Source organism: Lycorma delicatula, chromosome 10 (genome assembly GCF_047948215.1).
Source record: "Lycorma delicatula isolate Av1 chromosome 10, ASM4794821v1, whole genome shotgun sequence".
NCBI classification, from domain to species: Eukaryota; Metazoa; Arthropoda; class Insecta; order Hemiptera; family Fulgoridae; genus Lycorma; species Lycorma delicatula.
Genome location: NC_134464.1, coordinates 41,834,176 through 41,853,153, shown reverse-complemented (window position 1 = coordinate 41,853,153; position 18,978 = coordinate 41,834,176). Strand labels below are relative to the sequence as shown.

At 28.2% G+C, this 18,978-nt stretch overlaps 1 protein-coding gene across 6 annotated transcripts in view; it reads left to right on the top strand.

Annotated features, from left to right (window-relative positions):
- LOC142331723 (echinoderm microtubule-associated protein-like 2) overlaps nucleotides 1-10,178 on the top strand; it is a 422,423-nt gene extending 412,245 nt beyond the window's left edge. For all 6 annotated transcript variants that reach the window (XM_075377770.1, XM_075377764.1, XM_075377766.1 and 3 more), the window contains one exon: nucleotides 3,325-10,178. In XM_075377770.1, the coding sequence (XP_075233885.1) occupies nucleotides 3,325-3,450 (126 nt within the window). In that variant the 3' untranslated portion in view covers nucleotides 3,451-10,178. The remainder of the gene's footprint in view (nucleotides 1-3,324) is intronic.
- Nucleotides 10,179-18,978: the final 8,800 nt, after the last annotated feature.

Genomic DNA, 18,978 nt, shown 5'->3' with positions numbered 1-18,978 from the left:
TGCATCCCAAACCTTGGCACCCAGTTTCATTTTGATATGATGCTTCTCAGGAGAGTCAATGATCCGGATTTTTAACGACTCTAATCTCCCTTTTTTGACTGAGAGTATACCTGCAGCCATAATGTTCCTGATACTTTTTTTAACTTGCTTTAGTAAGTCAGCATACGTTGCACCTGCCTTCTTGACACTGATAGTTGATGAAGTTGGCCCTTGTATCGTCTTTCTTTTCTTCGTCTCTTACTCGACCCGGAAAATCGGCCATTTATCTTCAGTTTTGTCTAGTTTCCGAATTAGATGTTTCAGAGACTTACAAGTTTTGTCTCCCATGCCAACCATTCGGTGTATTGAATACAAGTTTGCCATGCTTGGTGTTGTGGATTTGACGTATTGCTTTAATTAGATATCTAATCATTTCGTTACTTTTTTCATCGATCATTATTACAAAAGTTATAAGGTTGTCTGAGTCTTCATCCTCGGGGTAGAATATATCTTTACTCTGCTCCTTGTATCTCTAAGCATAGTTTTAATAGACATTGCTTTGCTGAATCTAGTCGTTTTGATATCCCGGGAGCTGACTCATATAGTTTTTGTGAATAAACCAGTGTTTGTACAATAGTAAATATACTAAGGCTCCTTCAACATCCTCGGTGGGGAAACTGTATGTGACATCAAGTCTTTTAAATATGTCTTTTAGCCAATGGGCTTTTGTAATTTTCTCCAAATCTTCAATGTCTCCTGATTCCAAAACATTCTCTACCTTATCACAGAACTGTGATCTATTCTATCTTCTTCTTCTTCTTCAAGGCTTAGGCCATTATTCGTCTGTGTATGTGAGTCAGTACTCGGGTTAAACATCAGATATGACAATTCATTGAACGTGTTCATCGTAGCTTCTACATCTCTAGCTATATCTCGCATACGGTATGCCTAATCTTTGATTTCCCGTTTTTGTTCTGTCCAACATATGAAATCAGCTTTTCTATTTCATGCATTAAATGGTCCATATCTGTGCCATTGGTAAGGTCCCATTACTACTATCTTCATATCTTCAATAATCTCTATTTTTCTCTAAGGGTGCCTTGCCTCTGTCGTCTCCATCCTTTCATCTGAATCGCCTTGACCACCATAATTATCTTCTCTGTTTTCTTCTGCCACTTGGATTTTATTGTGATACCCTTTGTCTCCTTTCCTCGAGGCTGGTCTTGGAGCAGGAACATTGGTTCGTCTCGCTTTTTGAGTCTCACCACACACTGGGAGCGAGCCAGGCTCTCGAAGCTTTGAAAGGTTGATCTGTCATTTTCTCGTTACTGGGTTATTGTAGTAAAAAAAACCTAAAATTCTTGTTTAGGTTCAAAAAACCCTTTAAAATTGACAACCTTCCAAACACAGACACATGCAGGAATGTATCTTCCAACCTTGACATCAATATTGGTGCCGGCAGTTGCCTCCTACCACCCACCATACCAGTTTATGTTGGCAGCTTTTTACCAGAAATATTAAAAACTGCTGTCATGTTGGACGACAAAACCTTCAATTGCTTCACCACTCAATATAATCACTGTGCCAATAATGCATGGTGCTTCCTTTTCTAATAATTAATCTGATTTTGAAAAAATTTATTATGCTGAAATTGTAAAGAAAACTTGCTGACTTAGGTTAGTAACAGATTAGATATTATAATCTGTGCAGGAATATAGTACATGCTGAATGTATGATTAATTGGGAAATGTATTGGAAGGGTTACAAATCTGCCTATTTAATTACTCATTGAAAGGTTATATTCTGTCTGTGGGTATAAAATCATAAGCATACACCCATAATATTTATAAATAAATTCTCATAAGTTGTCGCATGACTTACAGTTTTTATTAAAACAAATAGTTATCTTCTTAAAATTCCCCATGTAATTTTAAACCTTATTTGGTTCCCAAATATTTCACCTAATAGGATATAACAGAATGTGATTTAGATCTTTATTCCGTGATAATACCATGTGTTCCAAAATGAATGTGAGGGTTTTAAAGCCACGTATTATTTCTCAAATTTGTTTCACGTACTTTGATTTATTATACATAAAATGAAAAAGCAACTCAAAGTTTTAGTTGTACGTCAGCTCGTAAACTGTTTCCTGTACCTTCTGCTTGAAAGCGTTAGTAGCAAAGATGGCGATGTCCCCCAACAGAAATCGTTTTGTAACTTGCAGTTTGCAAAGTGTGAATCTGTAATTACCGTTCAATGTGTGCTCTGTTTGTAGTTCCGTTGTGATTCCCCGAGTGACAACATTCATAGATGGTGTAAACAATTTGAAACTACTGGCTGTATTTGTAAATGAAAGAGTACAGGATTACCAAGTGTGTCCGAAGACAATTTTGAACGTGTAGAAGAATCTTTTGTGCAAGTTCTAGGGAAATCCATTTGGAAAGCTAGCTATGAATTAGCGATTCCAGTGACGTCTGTGTAAACGGTTTTAAGGGAATGCTTACAACTGCGTCCATATCGTCTACAGCTGTTACAAGCTCTAAAGCCTACAGATTGTGGTTTGCGTGCTAGCTTCACATATGAAGTGATGCACCATGATGATGAAGACACTTTATCATGTCGTATTCAGTGATGAATCAACATGTCACGTTAATACTAAAGTAAACACTCATAATGTGTGTATCTGGATCAGAAAAATCCTCACGAAATATTACAGTGTGAACGAGACTCCCTGAAATTGAATGTTTTTGTACCCTATCCTGATGGCAAGTTTACGGGTCAGTTTTTTTCGTGAAAGCAAGTGTCTGGGGTGAAGCAAGTGTCTGGGATGGGCACATGTCACTGGGATGAATTGTCTTGATATGTTACAACTGTGGCCTTTCCTTAACTTCAGTATAAACCACAGAAAATATTTGGCAACAAGATGGTATGCCTCCTCACTGGCATAACACTGTACGTGATCGGTTGAATGAAATTCTCCTTGACTGCTGGATCAGTCGCCTCCATGTTCATCCGATCTGACCTGTGCAATTTTTTTCTTTGGGGTTTATAAAAGATCAAATGTATGTGCCATCGTTACCAGCTGACCTACCCTACTTGAGACATAGGATTGAAGCAGCTGTTGTATCAATTACTCCAGACTTGCTGATTAAGTACGGGATGAACTATCCTATTGGCTGGATAAGAAAAACTGTTTGAGTTGTTCAATTTTATTATAATTTATCAATGTAAATAAAACTTGATAGATATTAAATTACTTTATAAACCTGATATTCTTTTCGAAGCATATAGTTTATTGACTCATTTGAGATTATTTTGTTCTTACATACATTTTTATTTTTACAGTCACTTAATCATACGTATGGGGGACACAGCAGTCATGTTACTAGTGTTACATTTCTTCATGATGATTCAAGACTTATATCGATCGGAGGTAAAGATACAAGTGTCCTGCAGTGGAGTATAACATAATTATCTGATTATATAAGTTTTTTTAAAAGATAATTATAATGAAATCACCTCAATTTTGTCTGAAATCAAATTATTGCTTTTTGCATAATGTTAATTTTTTTTCATTAGATATATAAATAGGTTTATGCCATCACATCATTATATTAAAGTAATATGATATTATTATTATGATAATAATAATAAAAGAATATTTTATATATATTTAAATATATAATTATTCTGTTTATATGCATAGTGTGCTTCATGCTCGTTTTAGTAATTATTTCTATAATTAAGAGTAAAAATTTGGTTTGTATCATAAGTGTATTTATAGTCTTTCAGTTTAAAATTTAAACATTCCATATAAAAATATATTAAGATGCTGTAACACCAGTAGAAAATATTTGTTTTGTATAATATACAATATAGCAAGCTGTAAATTATTATTTTTTTTTTAACAAAAAAGGTAAAATATATATTAACATTTATCTATACATCCATATAATGAAATTTCTCTGTAATTGTTGTTAAGCATTATAAATTAAAATTTATTTAAGTAACTTTGTTATATAATTAAAATTATGAAAAAACCAGAATGATATTTCATTGATTCTATGGATTGGTATGTATTATAACCACCTCTGGTGTCAAATTTGGTACAATATACTTAATTATAATTGTAAAATTTCTGCTATTTGGATAAGTAATTTAATTGATATTACCACCCAAGTATCTTAGTGCTATGTTGTCCTTTTTCTCTAATGTATGTTTAAACTTTCTATTGTTTATGGTTTAAGATAGATGTAGTATAGTAATATTTATACATTTTTCTCTAACCCTTTGTTGGTTATCTTAGGCCAATGTAACACACATTAGTTAATACTTTAGTTATTTGTTTATTTTCCAGCAGATTATTTTGGCATTTTTTAATATTTTAAAGCTTGGGTGTTTAGTTTTATATAAGTAAAAGTAAAAATGTTAACTCAATACTCTTATAGATATAAATAATTGTTTTAAAAGACTGTGCATATCTGGCCACTTCATTTGTTTTAATATGTCTACAGCCACCATCTCACCTTGTGTTTTGTATTTTATTGTTTTATTTATTTTAAAAGTTTTGTACCTTAACAATGAATTTGTTCCTAAGGTGGCAATACATAATGTTAATAGTTCTTATTTATTCTAATTTGTAGAATGTTTGTCTAGCTCCTGACAAATCTTCAGTCCTTTTTGGGATAATTGAAATGGTACAACTTATTTTTTTGAAATTTGTTATCTTTCATATTATAAAAATTTTAATAAAAAATAATTTTAAAAATAAATAAATTTTACAAATATTAAACATATTAACATTACATGTTAGGATTTAATATTTTGTTATACATTAATTTATAACTATAGGTCCAGTAATGAAAATTTTACTGTCAATTTGCGCATAAGTGTTATTTATTTAATTTTTCAATAGAATCTGTTATAGTTTTCTGTATCGAAGATTAACACTTTTTGTCAACACAATTCTTTTTTCGGTTATGGATCTAAACAATTTGAAACATGTACAATAAAATTTCTTTTTAAAAAAAAACACGCAATTAGGTTTTACAAATGTATTTACTTTTTACATATCATCATTATTATTTAATAATAAGAGTCCATGTAAATACATTGAAAGGTTTGAAAGATATTTTGTTTTAACCTTTCTTATTTCTTAAAGTATGATTATTTTACTTGAGAGTTTTATGAGTTACAACTATGAATAAGGCTAACAGCCAAAAGGGTATCATAACATAAATATGATTGTTTTTACTGTTTATAAAGTAAACTTATTTGACATTTATTAATTTTATTTAATTAGAATTTTACACTTTATAATTTTCAACCTTTTTTCATGAAGATTTTATATTCAATTTTTAACTTGGTAATGTTTTCAGTATTTTTCTTATCTTTTCTTCATTTTCTTGTTTCTTTTTATTGAATAGTTTAAATGTGGCACCATTATCTATCAGCAAAGACCCCCTTTTTGTAACTGAAGACCTTGTTATGTAACATTCAAAATCTTCCATTATATTAAATTACTTCCTATTTTTAATTGGATTTCTCAATTATTCTTGTTTTGTTATCTGTTTTTTAAATGCAATTTTGAGTAACCATTCAACATTTTAAATTTACATCGTAATCTTTTGAAAATAAAAATTAACAAGTAATGAAGTTTATGACAATTATGTATATAAACAACTAATATGTTTTCCCTTTTTCATGAATATTTTCAATATTAGCATAAATAGTTATGAAAGATATATTGTAGAAAGAGAGAACATGCGTAACATTTTTTATTTATCATACAATGATGTATAAAACTATATTACTAAGTTTATTAAAAAAAATCATCCATTTTTTTTTCTGGATAAAAATAATTTAAAAAAAATGATAACACTGGTTTTAAATCTCATTTAGGCTCTTACTGTAAAAAAAAGTGAGGAATGCTTTCGTGATATTGGGAATGGAAATTAAAATATATTAGTTACTATGTTACTTCATACCAAATTCTTTAAATTAATTAAGTAATTAATTATAAGTTTTTACATATTATTCATATTAAAAATTGTATGATTTAACAATAAAATGGGTGATAAAATGATTTTGTTGTAGACAAGACAGTAGTCTACTCCTTGCATATCTTGCACATGGGTTAATATACTAACTTCTGCTTAATGCCTGTAATGACCCCAGGAACTGTTCTGTTAAAAAGATTGATCTGAAAAAATTACTCTAACTTGAGAATTGATTGTATAAGAAAAGTTTTGAATAAATTTAAACTAACTGCTTGTTTAAACTAATTTTTATAGCATCTGAAACTTGAAGAATATGAAGAGAGAAATTGATATATTAGTATAACTATTTTGCTTTTTGTAATCAAGTAATTAGATTATTACTTGACTCATAAATACTTGTATTATTAGGTTATGCTAGCATATGTATTACAATTCGTTGCTATGTTCATACTACATGATTAGTTTTAGTACTTTAATACAGTATATTCAACAACACTACTTCCTCTGTAGGCTTGGAAAAATCTGTAACAGCAGCATGATGCAGAACCATTTTTTGGTGGCCAAAGCTAAAGTATTTAATAAACGAATTCTTACTGATCACTAATTACATTCATGGTGTTAACGTGTATTAGAAGTTAATGATCATATCCTTTTTTAAAAATTAAAAAAAAAAAAAAAAAATTAGTAGTTTGTACATTGCAGAGAAATTTTATCAGGAGTGGATGTTAGTTATTTATGTAGATGTTCATGTTATCAATTCTAGATGAATCATTTTATTTGTCTTTTATTTTAATAATCACTATGTATTTTTTTTGTTCTCCATCCGATGTCATTTTATCAATTAATATTCATTAAATTTCGTAAAAAGTGACCTTTTTTGATATTCTAGGTGTTTTCCATCGGCCTATTGCAATATTTTTCTGTACCGTCCCTTAATTGTAAAATATTATTACAGTATTATTCTTATTAATCTATCTTTTTATTGTGTAATTCTATAACATTTTCATCTTTAGCTTATTATTATATTAAATTTTAAATATTTATTCTTGATTTGATATTAGTACTTTTTGTTTTTTTATTATATAATATATATATTCTTTTCTTTCTATTATGATTATTCTTTTTAATTCTTTAATAAATTATTTTTTTAATAAGAAAAAAAAATAAATAATAAAACCATTCATATCACATTTTATTACAACTGAGATGTTAAAAATTTATTTAGGGCTGTTAAATGATGCCCTATATTTAACAATATTTTCATTATATTTACAAATAAAAGTTGTTACTGATAAAGAAAGATAATGAAGATATTGTTAAATATAGGACATCATTTAAATTTTTAACATCTTAGTTGTAATAAATGTGATATGAACGGTTTTATTACTTTTTTATTATTTATTTATTTTTTTTTATTAAAGCAGCAATATCAATAAAGAAAAATTGATTGGTCTAATATTCTTCATTTTTTTGTGTTCTATGGTTGCATGTATTGTCATATTTGAATTTTATGTATATTTTTATTACATTATTGTATTTGCATTACCTGTTGCATATATTGTCACATTTGATCAGGTAAAATGTATATTTAAAGTAACTGATTAAATATTTTGTTTTAATTTTCTTTTTAATATTTTCTTAATGGTATTTTATCAAAATTAAATTATATTAATATGAGAAGAAAGATTTGATATAAATAATTGGGTCCATAGATAAGTTAAGATAGTTTTTCTTATTTATGTCTGCTTGATCGACTTCATACTCATAAAACTATCATAATTATCTCAATGAACTATAATTTTTCAGATATAACAACTACAATTTTTTATCACTTATAATAATTGAGCAAATGATTTTTTTTTCCTAAAAACGTTTACAACTTAAAAAGAATCAAATTCTTGAAATAATTATCCTATTGATTTAATTTGATTAGATTAGCTGCTCATATCTCTTTTTCTGTTTTTTTTTTAATATCAAAATTAATTCAAAATTTGCTAAATAGCTTTTAAATAAACTTTTTTAAAATTTCAGTAACTAGATTTATGGACGTCTCATTTTATTCACTTTTTCAAAATTCTTTCTATTTAAAAAATAATTGTAATTGTTCAAAAGTAATTGGAAAAAAAAAATTTTTTTAAAAATTACAACTTGTAATTTATCTCATAAGAAACTACTTTCTTATGAGATAAACATGAAATATAACAGTGAATTAATTCATCATGAAATCTTACAACAAATCTAAAATATTTATATCAAAGAACATAATGTTCTTAGGTAAGAGTAAACGAGAATAATTGTGAAAACAAAATGAATGGCAATATGTACATTGCCACAAAACATTTTTAAATAATTACTCCGTATTTATTGTCATTGCTCCAGCTGTTTTAACAATCATATTGTTATTGAAAGGATTAATCGTTTTTCTCAAATCCAATAGCTTCATTATAGATAAAACAAATGAACAAGTTTATACTGACGTAGTCTCCTGTTAATTATTCTAGGTTTAATAGTACTATAGAACACAAAATATATGATTATTGGGCTTGCTGCTGGCTCTTTTATTTACCATGTTGTTCTGACCCGGCACAAAACATCTTTTCTGTTTAAACTTAAATTGTTTATTCTGTGGCCATAACTACCAAAAAAATAAAATATTTTGATTTTATAACTATATTATATAACTATTTAGACTAAATTGTGTTATTTGCTATTAATATTTTAATATTATTGAATATCACTTTGTTGTTTTTTAAAAAAATAAATAAATCAAAACTCTGACTTCCATGTATTGCAAAATTCTCAACAACAAAAAAATTTACTAATTTTTATATAGCCTTAGCTGTTATCTTTTGAGGTTATGTTCTACTTAAAAATATTTTATCTTTTTGTAAATAAACTTACTGTTAATTTATTTATAATATTTATATAAGTCATCTTGTCTTATAAAAAAGTGATATTGAAAAAAAATGAGCTAATAACATAAGACTGGTACATAATATTTTTTGGTTTCTAATTTACTTAAAATCATTGTTTATTAGTATGTTTGATGTTTCTTTTTTATAATAATAATATTTATGCTAACTTAAACTATCTTTTTTTTAATCTCTAAGATTATTTGTAATAACGTAATGTAATTAATTCATGTAACCCTTTGATTTGTAAAATATGTCTCTCAAATAATGAGGATTTAAAAAATAATAAAAATACATTAACAATCTTGTTTTCTCTAAGAGTTTTATTTTTATGGTAATAACGTAAATATATATTTTATTTTACGATTTAAAAAAGAATCCCACGATTGTCCCAAAAAGACATTTTGTACTCTTTACTTAACATTATTTAATGATAAACTTATATTATGTTGTATTATGAATAACATGCCTGCAGTTTATAAATAAATGTCATTATGCAGACAGACCTAGCCTTAATAAATAAGGCATTGCTGTTTAAGTCTTTTACAATTAATTTCAGGATAAGATTTTAAAATCATTCTACTGATGATGGGATGTTTAAGAATTTCATCATCAATTTATGAGAAAGAACCCTTGAGTTTTACATTGATCGTTACTGGAGCATTATGGTATTATTATTATTATTACAATGTTAATAATAATTTAATTCAATATTAAAATTTACATTACTTGTTTTCTAAGATTGTTCATGTCTCGATGATCATCAGTTGTTAATTAAACAAATCTATTGTATGAACAATTTTTCATAACCATTGTGCTGAATAGGAGTAGGAGCATGTAAAATAAAACAATATTTTTACAGATATATTATCAAAGGGTTATAATAAGGTTATAAAAATATACTGTAATGAATAAAAAATTTTCTGTCTTGCCAGAATGAGAAGCATAATGAAAAAACCGTCTGTGCTTGTACTTGATCAATGACAACTCACATGACACATGTGAGTTGTCATTGATAATCAATCTAATACTGTATTAATTTTCTGATTCTTGTATTAAACTTTCGAAAGCAATCTTATATTTTGTGCATATCATTGAAGTGCTAAATAGTGATATTAAAAACAGTCCTAAATACAGGTTTCTTGTTGAAGATGTGACCCTACTATAATAAAATAATGTTATACAAGTTCAAGCCGGATTTGTATACGAGATTGTTAACTTATATTGAATGATTTCCTTTTTTTTTATGTATTTAAAAAAAAAAATCAATAAAACTGGCTGTTTAAGATTTGTTGTGTTTCTTGATTAATCTCTCAATTTTCATATTACCTAGTATTATTAACTAGGTATTGCTTGATTGATGAAGTAGTATTAAAATTTACTTGCAAATTAAATTTGTTAATATTTTACTTCTGCATTTTTAACTGTAAAAGTAGTAATTCTTAATAACTGCTCATGATATTGTGCCTTTTTATTAATTGGCTAGTAAACTCAGTTTCATTGTTGTATCATTTCATTGTTGTTCATTTAATAACTATTCTTATTGTTTCAGTGATTCTAAGAAAATATTTATAATATGAATTTGCATTATACATGTTTATAAAAAAATACTTTGCTTTTGTTAGATTCCATTTATATTTTTTAAAAGTGTACATTAATTGACCTATAATTTTTTATATTAAAATTTCACTTTCAATGTTTCTTAAATCTGAAAAATTTGCGTTAATTGTATAGATGTAATGTACTCAATATTTTACTGTGTAGAAATTTTTTTTTCATTGAATGTATTGTAAATTTTTAACTTTAAAAATATACATATTTCATACTTACAAGGTTGGTTTTTAACTGATTTCAGTAATAAAATAATTATTAAAAAACAAAAAACCTGACTACTAATAGTGCACATCTACGTAGAATAATTATGAGAAATTAACAAAAAATAGTTAAACAAGCTATTCTTTATTTTCTTTCATGCATTTTTTCAGAATACCATAAGTTGATCAGCAATGTGAAATTTAATATTACTTCTCCATTTTTTCTTATACTTGGGTGCCTGTTAGTAGAGACCATTAAAGTTACCATCTCATACAGCCTACACAGGCACCTGATTACAACATTGAATCTATTATTAAATTTAGTGTTATTAAATTTCACTATTATTAAATATCACTAACATGGTATCAATGCCTAAACTCTCTCATGTTTGTTGTACTTACCGTGATTCTCTTGTTGGTCTTCAAGTAGAAACTCGACAAATACATGCTCTCACCAGAAACCGATCTGTATTTATACTGTACTTTATCAGCTCCCCCAATGCATACCTATCTACACTTTTGACCTCTGACCTCATTGTCCTGACAAGTTGTCAAGTTTTGTTCCAGAACCCCCCAGATTATACTACTTATGTTTGTTATAATATCTCTATTTGTTCTTGCTTACAAATTGAGAAAGTTAAAGCAGTTAAATACTTAGATATTTTGGTAGAACTCATAAAAATTTATTGTCATGTAAAATATCTTTGCTCAAAAACAGAATAACTTACACACATTTTCTATAAAATAAATCAAGTAAAAGACTTAAATTATAAGGCAAATCTGGTTTGCTTATTCTCACTCTATTTTTCAGCACAACATTGAAGTTGGGTGGCTGCTTGTGATATGCAGTTTAATAAACTGTTAACATTAAAAAAACACTCCATAAGAGTGGCTTTAGGAAGACCTAGACTTTATCCGAGTAAAAAAATCTTTTGAAGAAATAGATCTACTACCTCTATGACAAATTTATGTAAAAATTGCAATTTTGTACGTAAACAGACATTCACATATATTTGCTATGTGACCACTCCTTATGATATACTTTCTTCAGTCTTGAATGCCTACAATATCAATGTTACAAAGCTAACCTTTTGTAAACGTCAGTTTACTAGAATCAGTCAGTTTACAATAAATAGAATACCACAAAACTTTATTAACAACAAAATAATCTAAAATCAAAACAAATAAATTGAGTCCTGGGTGAAAATTAAATTTTATTTTAAATTATAATTTTTGTATTAATCCTAACATACTCTCTCTTTTTCTGTTTAGCCTCTGAAACCAATGTAAAGTATTACTTCAGAGGATATGTATGAATGTAAATGAAGTGTAGTCTTGTTCAGTCTCAGGTTGACCACTTCTGCGATCTGTGATTAATTGAAACCCAGCCACCAAAGAACACCCTTACCCACGATCTAGTATTCAAATCTGTATAAAAGAAGTTTTTTTATAACCTAGTAAAGACAGTTGTCTAGTTGTCTTTACTAGGTTTAGAACGTTAGAACTCTCGACTTCAAAATCAGCTGATTTGCAGTGGAGTTCATCTAACTAGACCAACCCAGTGGGTTAATCCTAACATACTGGGGTAATTACTTATCTACTATGTAATATTCAGCAATATTTAATGGTTCCTATGATTATAAAGTATCTAATACCATAATCTATTGTGTTAAAATTTAAATTATGAATTAATTCTGTTGTTTTTTCTTTTTTAGTTATTTTATATGCTAGTTAAAAAACTAAAAACATACATCCAGACTCCATGCTCAAGTTTTTTTCTTGTCTTGCCGGGCCTATTCTATTTTACATTTAATAATTTTATAAAATTAAGATAGTTGAATTTTTTGATTATGATGTCATAATATATTTTTAGAATGATGGCCCATATTTTCATCATAACATAACCTAAATCTTTGATATCCTGGCCACTAGGAGCGCTAATAACTGAGATATTTGCAATTTTTCCTGCCATTTAAAGATTTTTTTGATTGTGCAGTATTAGACAAATTTTTATTTTCTCCTGATTGTGCAACAATTTTTTTATCTAGAGGTAATGCATTACATCACTTGTTTACTTGAATGATAAGCCGAATGGAGTTTATAAATATCCACCAAATTTTTACCGCAATCATATCACCTTATTCCTTATCAGCCAGGTGAATTCTGGCTGTACGTGATACACGTACAAAAATTTCTACTATAACACCAGTTACAGAACGGTCTATTTGGAGAACTTGGAAAGATGTTGCTTTTCTTGAATTTAAGGCCTTTCTGGAGTAATTTTAAAAGCATATGTTTGTTATCGCACCACCTCATTTTTTCACTTGTTTTATGCAACTGCTTCTTCAAAAAATAGCATATTATTACAATGTATTAAAAAAAAATGTCTGTTCGTGAGTGAAGCGAGTGTAGGTTATTTGTTTAGATTATATTGACTCCACGCATGTACTGATGAATTGTACGTGTATCAACATAACCTATGCTCGCTAACCTCACTAATTAACATTAAATATGTATATTTAACGTTAATTAGACGAGGTTAAATATGCACATTTAATGTTAATTAGACGAGGTCAGCGAGCAAAGTTTATGTTTGATTAATTAAACATGCATATTTACTGTTAATTAAACAAGGCTAGCGAGCGTAGGTTATGATATACATATAATTCATTAGTACATGGAGTCAACATAATCTAAAGTTTTTTGTAATTTTTATTTATCTTTAAAAAATATACCTTAAATAAACAAAAATTAAAAAAATTTTTCTACCTTAAATAAACTTTATTATTCATTTTTCCATGAAATCTGATGAAGTTGCATCAAAAAAGAGAAAAAGTGGCGTTGTGATAAATAAATACAATTTTAAACATGGGTATGCAAACTAAGTTTGATTTGCAAGATTATTTTCTGAGGAATAGTTAGACTATTGGTCAGCATTAAATTAAATGGTCAGCCATTCTTCAAAGTTCTATATAGTAGAGATATTATAGAGACTTCATTTTGTTGTCTATTATGCTCTCTATCATAGTCACCAAAGTAGGTGCAAGCTTGCAAAGGAGTTGGTCTGAACTAACAATTTTGCTGGAGCAGGAACAGTAGCCACTGCCTGAGGATAAGTTGTTGTGGCTCTAGGCTTACAATTGTGCACGATGTTCTTAGCCTAGAATTAGATGGCCTTTTGCAGGGTTTTAACTTCTGCAACAGCTACCTTGTCTTTGTTAACAGACCAGTTTCTTGATCAGCATGAATACTGTACTTTGCAGTTTACACAGGTAGTAGGATCCTTGCATGATCTCCCTTCTTGAATCTCTTTACCACACAAGCATATTTGTAGTCTTTTATTATCATTACTTATACATCTACTATTATTATTAACTTTTACATCATTTATTATTTTTCCTGACTCAAAACTTTCTCCGTTTCACCTCTGGTGATACCCTGGTTCAAGACGAGGATGTTTATGTGAAACCTCTGCCATGTTTTGTTGTTTTTCAATTTGCATGATATGAAATCCCTTCTACAGCTAGGCTAGCTGCCAGGGTACAGCCCTACTTCAGAGCCATCAACTCTGGAAGTCTGGCCCGGTACTCTGATGGAAACTGCATATGTCCTGGCTGACAGCAAATGTACATCGCTGCACTGACTCCAGGCTCCAACACACTGAGCTTTCAGTGCCACACAATGCCAGATCTGAAGATGGTGTAAGTCCACTTCCTAATCGTATTAAAATTTTCATATCTGCAGGTTGCCAAAAAGTCCAGTTCTTGCAAAATGACCTGTAGATAGAATGAGGTTGAAGAAAGATTCCATTTTTGAGGAAAAAACGCAGAGCTCAGTTAGCCAGCTATTTGTATAGAAAAAATATGCAGGTGTTCTCATCCTGGATGTAGAATGTTATGTTCTGCATGTGGGGATTCTCGAGAGATTTTATTTTTTCACAAAAGTCGGATGATGTATAATTATCTAAAACAATAAAGATTATTAGGAAATCTGTAAGATTATCAAATCATATAACTTTGGAAGATCATAATTGAATTTTTGTGAAAAATGAAAAATTCAAACACTACTTTTTATTTATTTTTTTGGATTTATTAGACAGTGTATAATATTACATTAATTTAATAAATGATTAATATTTTACTTATTTGTGGGATCGGGAAAAGAAATACATTTTCTTACAAATTTTCTAATAAACTTTATCTGATACAAAAATTAAATTTATAGCAACAAATAGAATCTCTATTTAAAATTCACCTTATCCGATCTATACATCAAATATGAGATTCTATAATATTTGTGGCAGAGGAAAAAGAAATCCATTTTCTAACATATTTTCAGACATTATTCCAGTAAAAATTATATGTATATAACAACATATTGTATTTCTGTATAGGATTCACATATTCCTATATCAGTATACAAAATATGAAAACTTTCATAATGTAACACTACATGATAGTGTTAATTTAGTTGCTAATGACTGTAATTGTTGGTGCGACTAAATAAAAGTATTAAAAAAAAAATTACTATCTCTTATTTCCAAAAAATAAATAAAAAAGAAGGGATTGGTTTTTTCTATTTTTTCACAAAAATTGGATTTGTACATTGTTTTTGTTTTTTTTTTTTCAGAAGTGGTTGTCGTCATAGACATTTCCCATATTTTGTACACAGATAGCATTATGTGAGTTGTAAACAGATATACAGTATATTAGAAAATTTGTAAAAAATTGAATTTTCATTCCCAATGCCACAAATACATAAAATATCAGTAATTTATTTGTACTTATGTAAGCCAGCCTAATATATTAAAAAATAAATAAAAAAGGTTTTTTTTATGTGGAATTAGTTGTCATAGACATCACTACAATTACATCGCTACCTCTGTAAAATGCAAATCATATGAGACAGTGATTAGAGTGCAGGTTGGAACCTTTCTTTCTTTTTCCTGTTTAGTCTCCAGTTCAGATAATACTTCAGAGGGTGAATGAGGATGATATGTATGAGTGTAAATGAAGTGTAATCTTGTACAGTCTCAGTTCGACCATTCCTGAGATGTGTGGTTAATTGAAACCCAACCACCAAAGAACCCCGGTAACTACGATCTAGTATTCAGATCCGTGTAAAAATAATTGACTTTACTAAGACTTGAACGCTGGAATTTTCGACTTCCTAATCAGCTGAATTGGGAAGACGCGTTCACCACTAGACCAACCTGGTGGGTTGCAGGAAGGGACCTTTTTTTTTCGCCCAGAGGTCCCGGGTTCGAATCCCGGTCAGGCATGGCATTTTCACACACGCTACAAATCATTCATCTCATCCTCTGAAGTAATGCTTAACTGTGGACTCGGAGGTTAAAAAAAAAAAAAAAAAAAAAAAAAAGGTTGGGACTTGTCTAAACTCAAGCTAACTTATGGACAGACAACAAATCTTTCATGATTTCATGTCTATTTTTTATCTTTATCCTTATTGCCTCTCATGATTCATTTTGTCGTATTGTAAAATTTTTCTAGTGTCCTTTGTATGAGTGCTGTTTTTATGTCATGGAACTGTACAAAGATGAAGTTGAGATAAAATTGATGAAATGATTTATTAATTTTTCATATGTTTCTAAAATCTTATTGCACTTTGTTGAACTGAGGGCCCTCAGTTCAACAAAGTGCAAAACTGAGGGCCTCATTTAGTGAGAGACTCTTAAAAATCAGTTTTAATCAATGCGCAACAGTTCATGGTAATCTTATCTCCCCAACCCCTTTATACACTGTAACCAAAATTAGGTGCCATCAATAATCCATATTCAAAAGTTATGATACTTAATAAAAATCATTTTATCCAGTCTGAAGATAAGAAACAAAACTACTACTGGCAAACAAGAAAAACAAGGATTATAATCCCTTGCCTCTGAATGAAATTGTCCACATATATAACCAAAACGACCCACTAATGTAATGGAATCATAAGACGATATCTGAGGTCGAGTCTGAAAATGGCAATAAAAAAAAAGTTTTTTTTTATTATTACTCCTCTATGGATTTTGAATAACACTGAACTTCATCAGAAAATATCTTAACTAAGATACTTTTAACATAATTCCCGTTAGATATGGGGCATTAAATTATGTTAAAAAATTTACCTATACTTTAAATAAAACTTTCAGATAAGGTCTTCATCTCCTTAAAAATAAAATTGTTAATCTTTATGTCAAATGAAACCAAAATATTGTAAGCTTCAAAATATATCTTATTAATTTTTACTAAAATCAACAATTCTGAGATATTTTGAAAAAACCTCGTTTTATCCTCACTTAATCTCCTCTCAACTTCATACAGATTTTTAGTTATTATTCCTTTGGATTTATCTGAATCCAATGATGGATTCAGATGAATAAAACTGCACATCAAACAAAAAAAAATTATGGCCCATTTCCTTATTCAACTTCAATTTTTATTTCACTGGACCTTAGATTCAGAACCTGTTGTCTTCAAGCTGCAGTAAGAATATATTATGTTGCAATAATATATTATATTATATAATTAATATCTGATCACACAAAGCTAGGAATTTTAATCATACCATTATCAATAACGAATAAAATAAAAATATTTTACTGTTTATTTTTTTTAAAATTCTTTCACTTAAGGGCTTTTGCGTTCTTACCACTTCATCAGAGGTATGAAAAATTTTTTAAAAGATTTAGAATTTAAAAAACAATAAGTAGTAAGTGACATTTTTATTTCATTTATTATTAATAATAATTATTATATACAGCTAGGATGCTAAACTACAAATGCATTAATTATATTCTACATGTATAATCATTTCAAATAAATAGAATGCATATAAAACTAGACTTACCTTATGTATATAGCGATCTCTTTTTTGTCCTTAAAAAAAGTGCATATCCAATAAGAAACATGACAAATATCAATATGACACTTATGATTTGACTTAATACATTTTTACCAAGCATGTTATTATTTAAATCTGGTATAATGCAATATAATACAAATGTTATTATAAGAAATATTAGTGATATAGACGAACTGATCAAATCAATTAACCCATAAGTGTTGTAATAATTTTCATCATTACATAAAAATAATGCAACCTTTTCAGATGTTTTATGCCATTCTAAACAACTGTTGTCTATATTATGTATAATATTTGTTTTCTTGCCGTAATTGGTCAAACTTCCATTAGTATGTATAAAATATTTCTCAGGTTCCACAGTATATGTTCCCATTACACAGTCAAGTTTTATTGGGTATTTAATAACTCTGAATTTATTTAAATCTAATACAGATTCATTTAATGTATGATTTTTTATGTCGATAAGATTAAACTGCATTTCACTCTTTACACATTCATTTAATTCATTCATCAAAGAACCATCTTGGGAGCATTTTCTTACACAAAACTTTTCTGAGCAAACACAGTATCTCATTTCATCACCGTCAATGAATGTCACATTCGATGGATAAGAAACACCATTTGATATGATACTACCGTTTTCACTTTTAACAGGATTTTTTAATTTAATACTTTTCCATTCTTTACAAGAAAATTTATTTTCACAATTAATAATTTCTATTAAAATAATTAGAAATATTAATTTGTATGTAGTCGATAAATTAATCATTTTCAGTTTAGTATAAATGTACACATCTACTTACAAAAACCTCTTGAATCTTTAATGTAAGATAAATGTAATTTATGACTAATGATTTAGATAAAAGACTATAATTTAATAATCTGTCTGGTTACAAAACCATATATAATGTTAACTGACTTAAGGAAGTGGTTTTCCTTTATTGCAATTATGTCTTTTTGTGGGTTTTCTAGTAAATTATTATTTTTTTTTAAGGTGCTTGATGTAATTAACATTACTAATCTGTTAAAGTAAATTTTGTAGATGTCATTTCTTTTTCTAAAAATTATAATACAGAAATAAAATAAAAATAATTTTTTTACAGTTTTATAAATTACAAAATCCTTTTAAAAATAATAAATCCGATTTCTGTGGAGAAGTGATAGCATCTCAGCCTTTTATCCAGAGGTCCTGGGTTTGATATCCTGTCAGACACAGTATTCAGTATTTTTCATACATTACAAATTTCCATTCTCATAGGGCAAAATGATCAAAGCAGTTGATACCAGTCTCAAAAAAAATTTCTTTAGTAAAATTGAAAAAAAATTTGTAGTAAAACTAAATTATTTTAAACCATTTGTCCTCTTTTCACATATGACACAAATCTGCCTAAATATGAAGGTAATTAC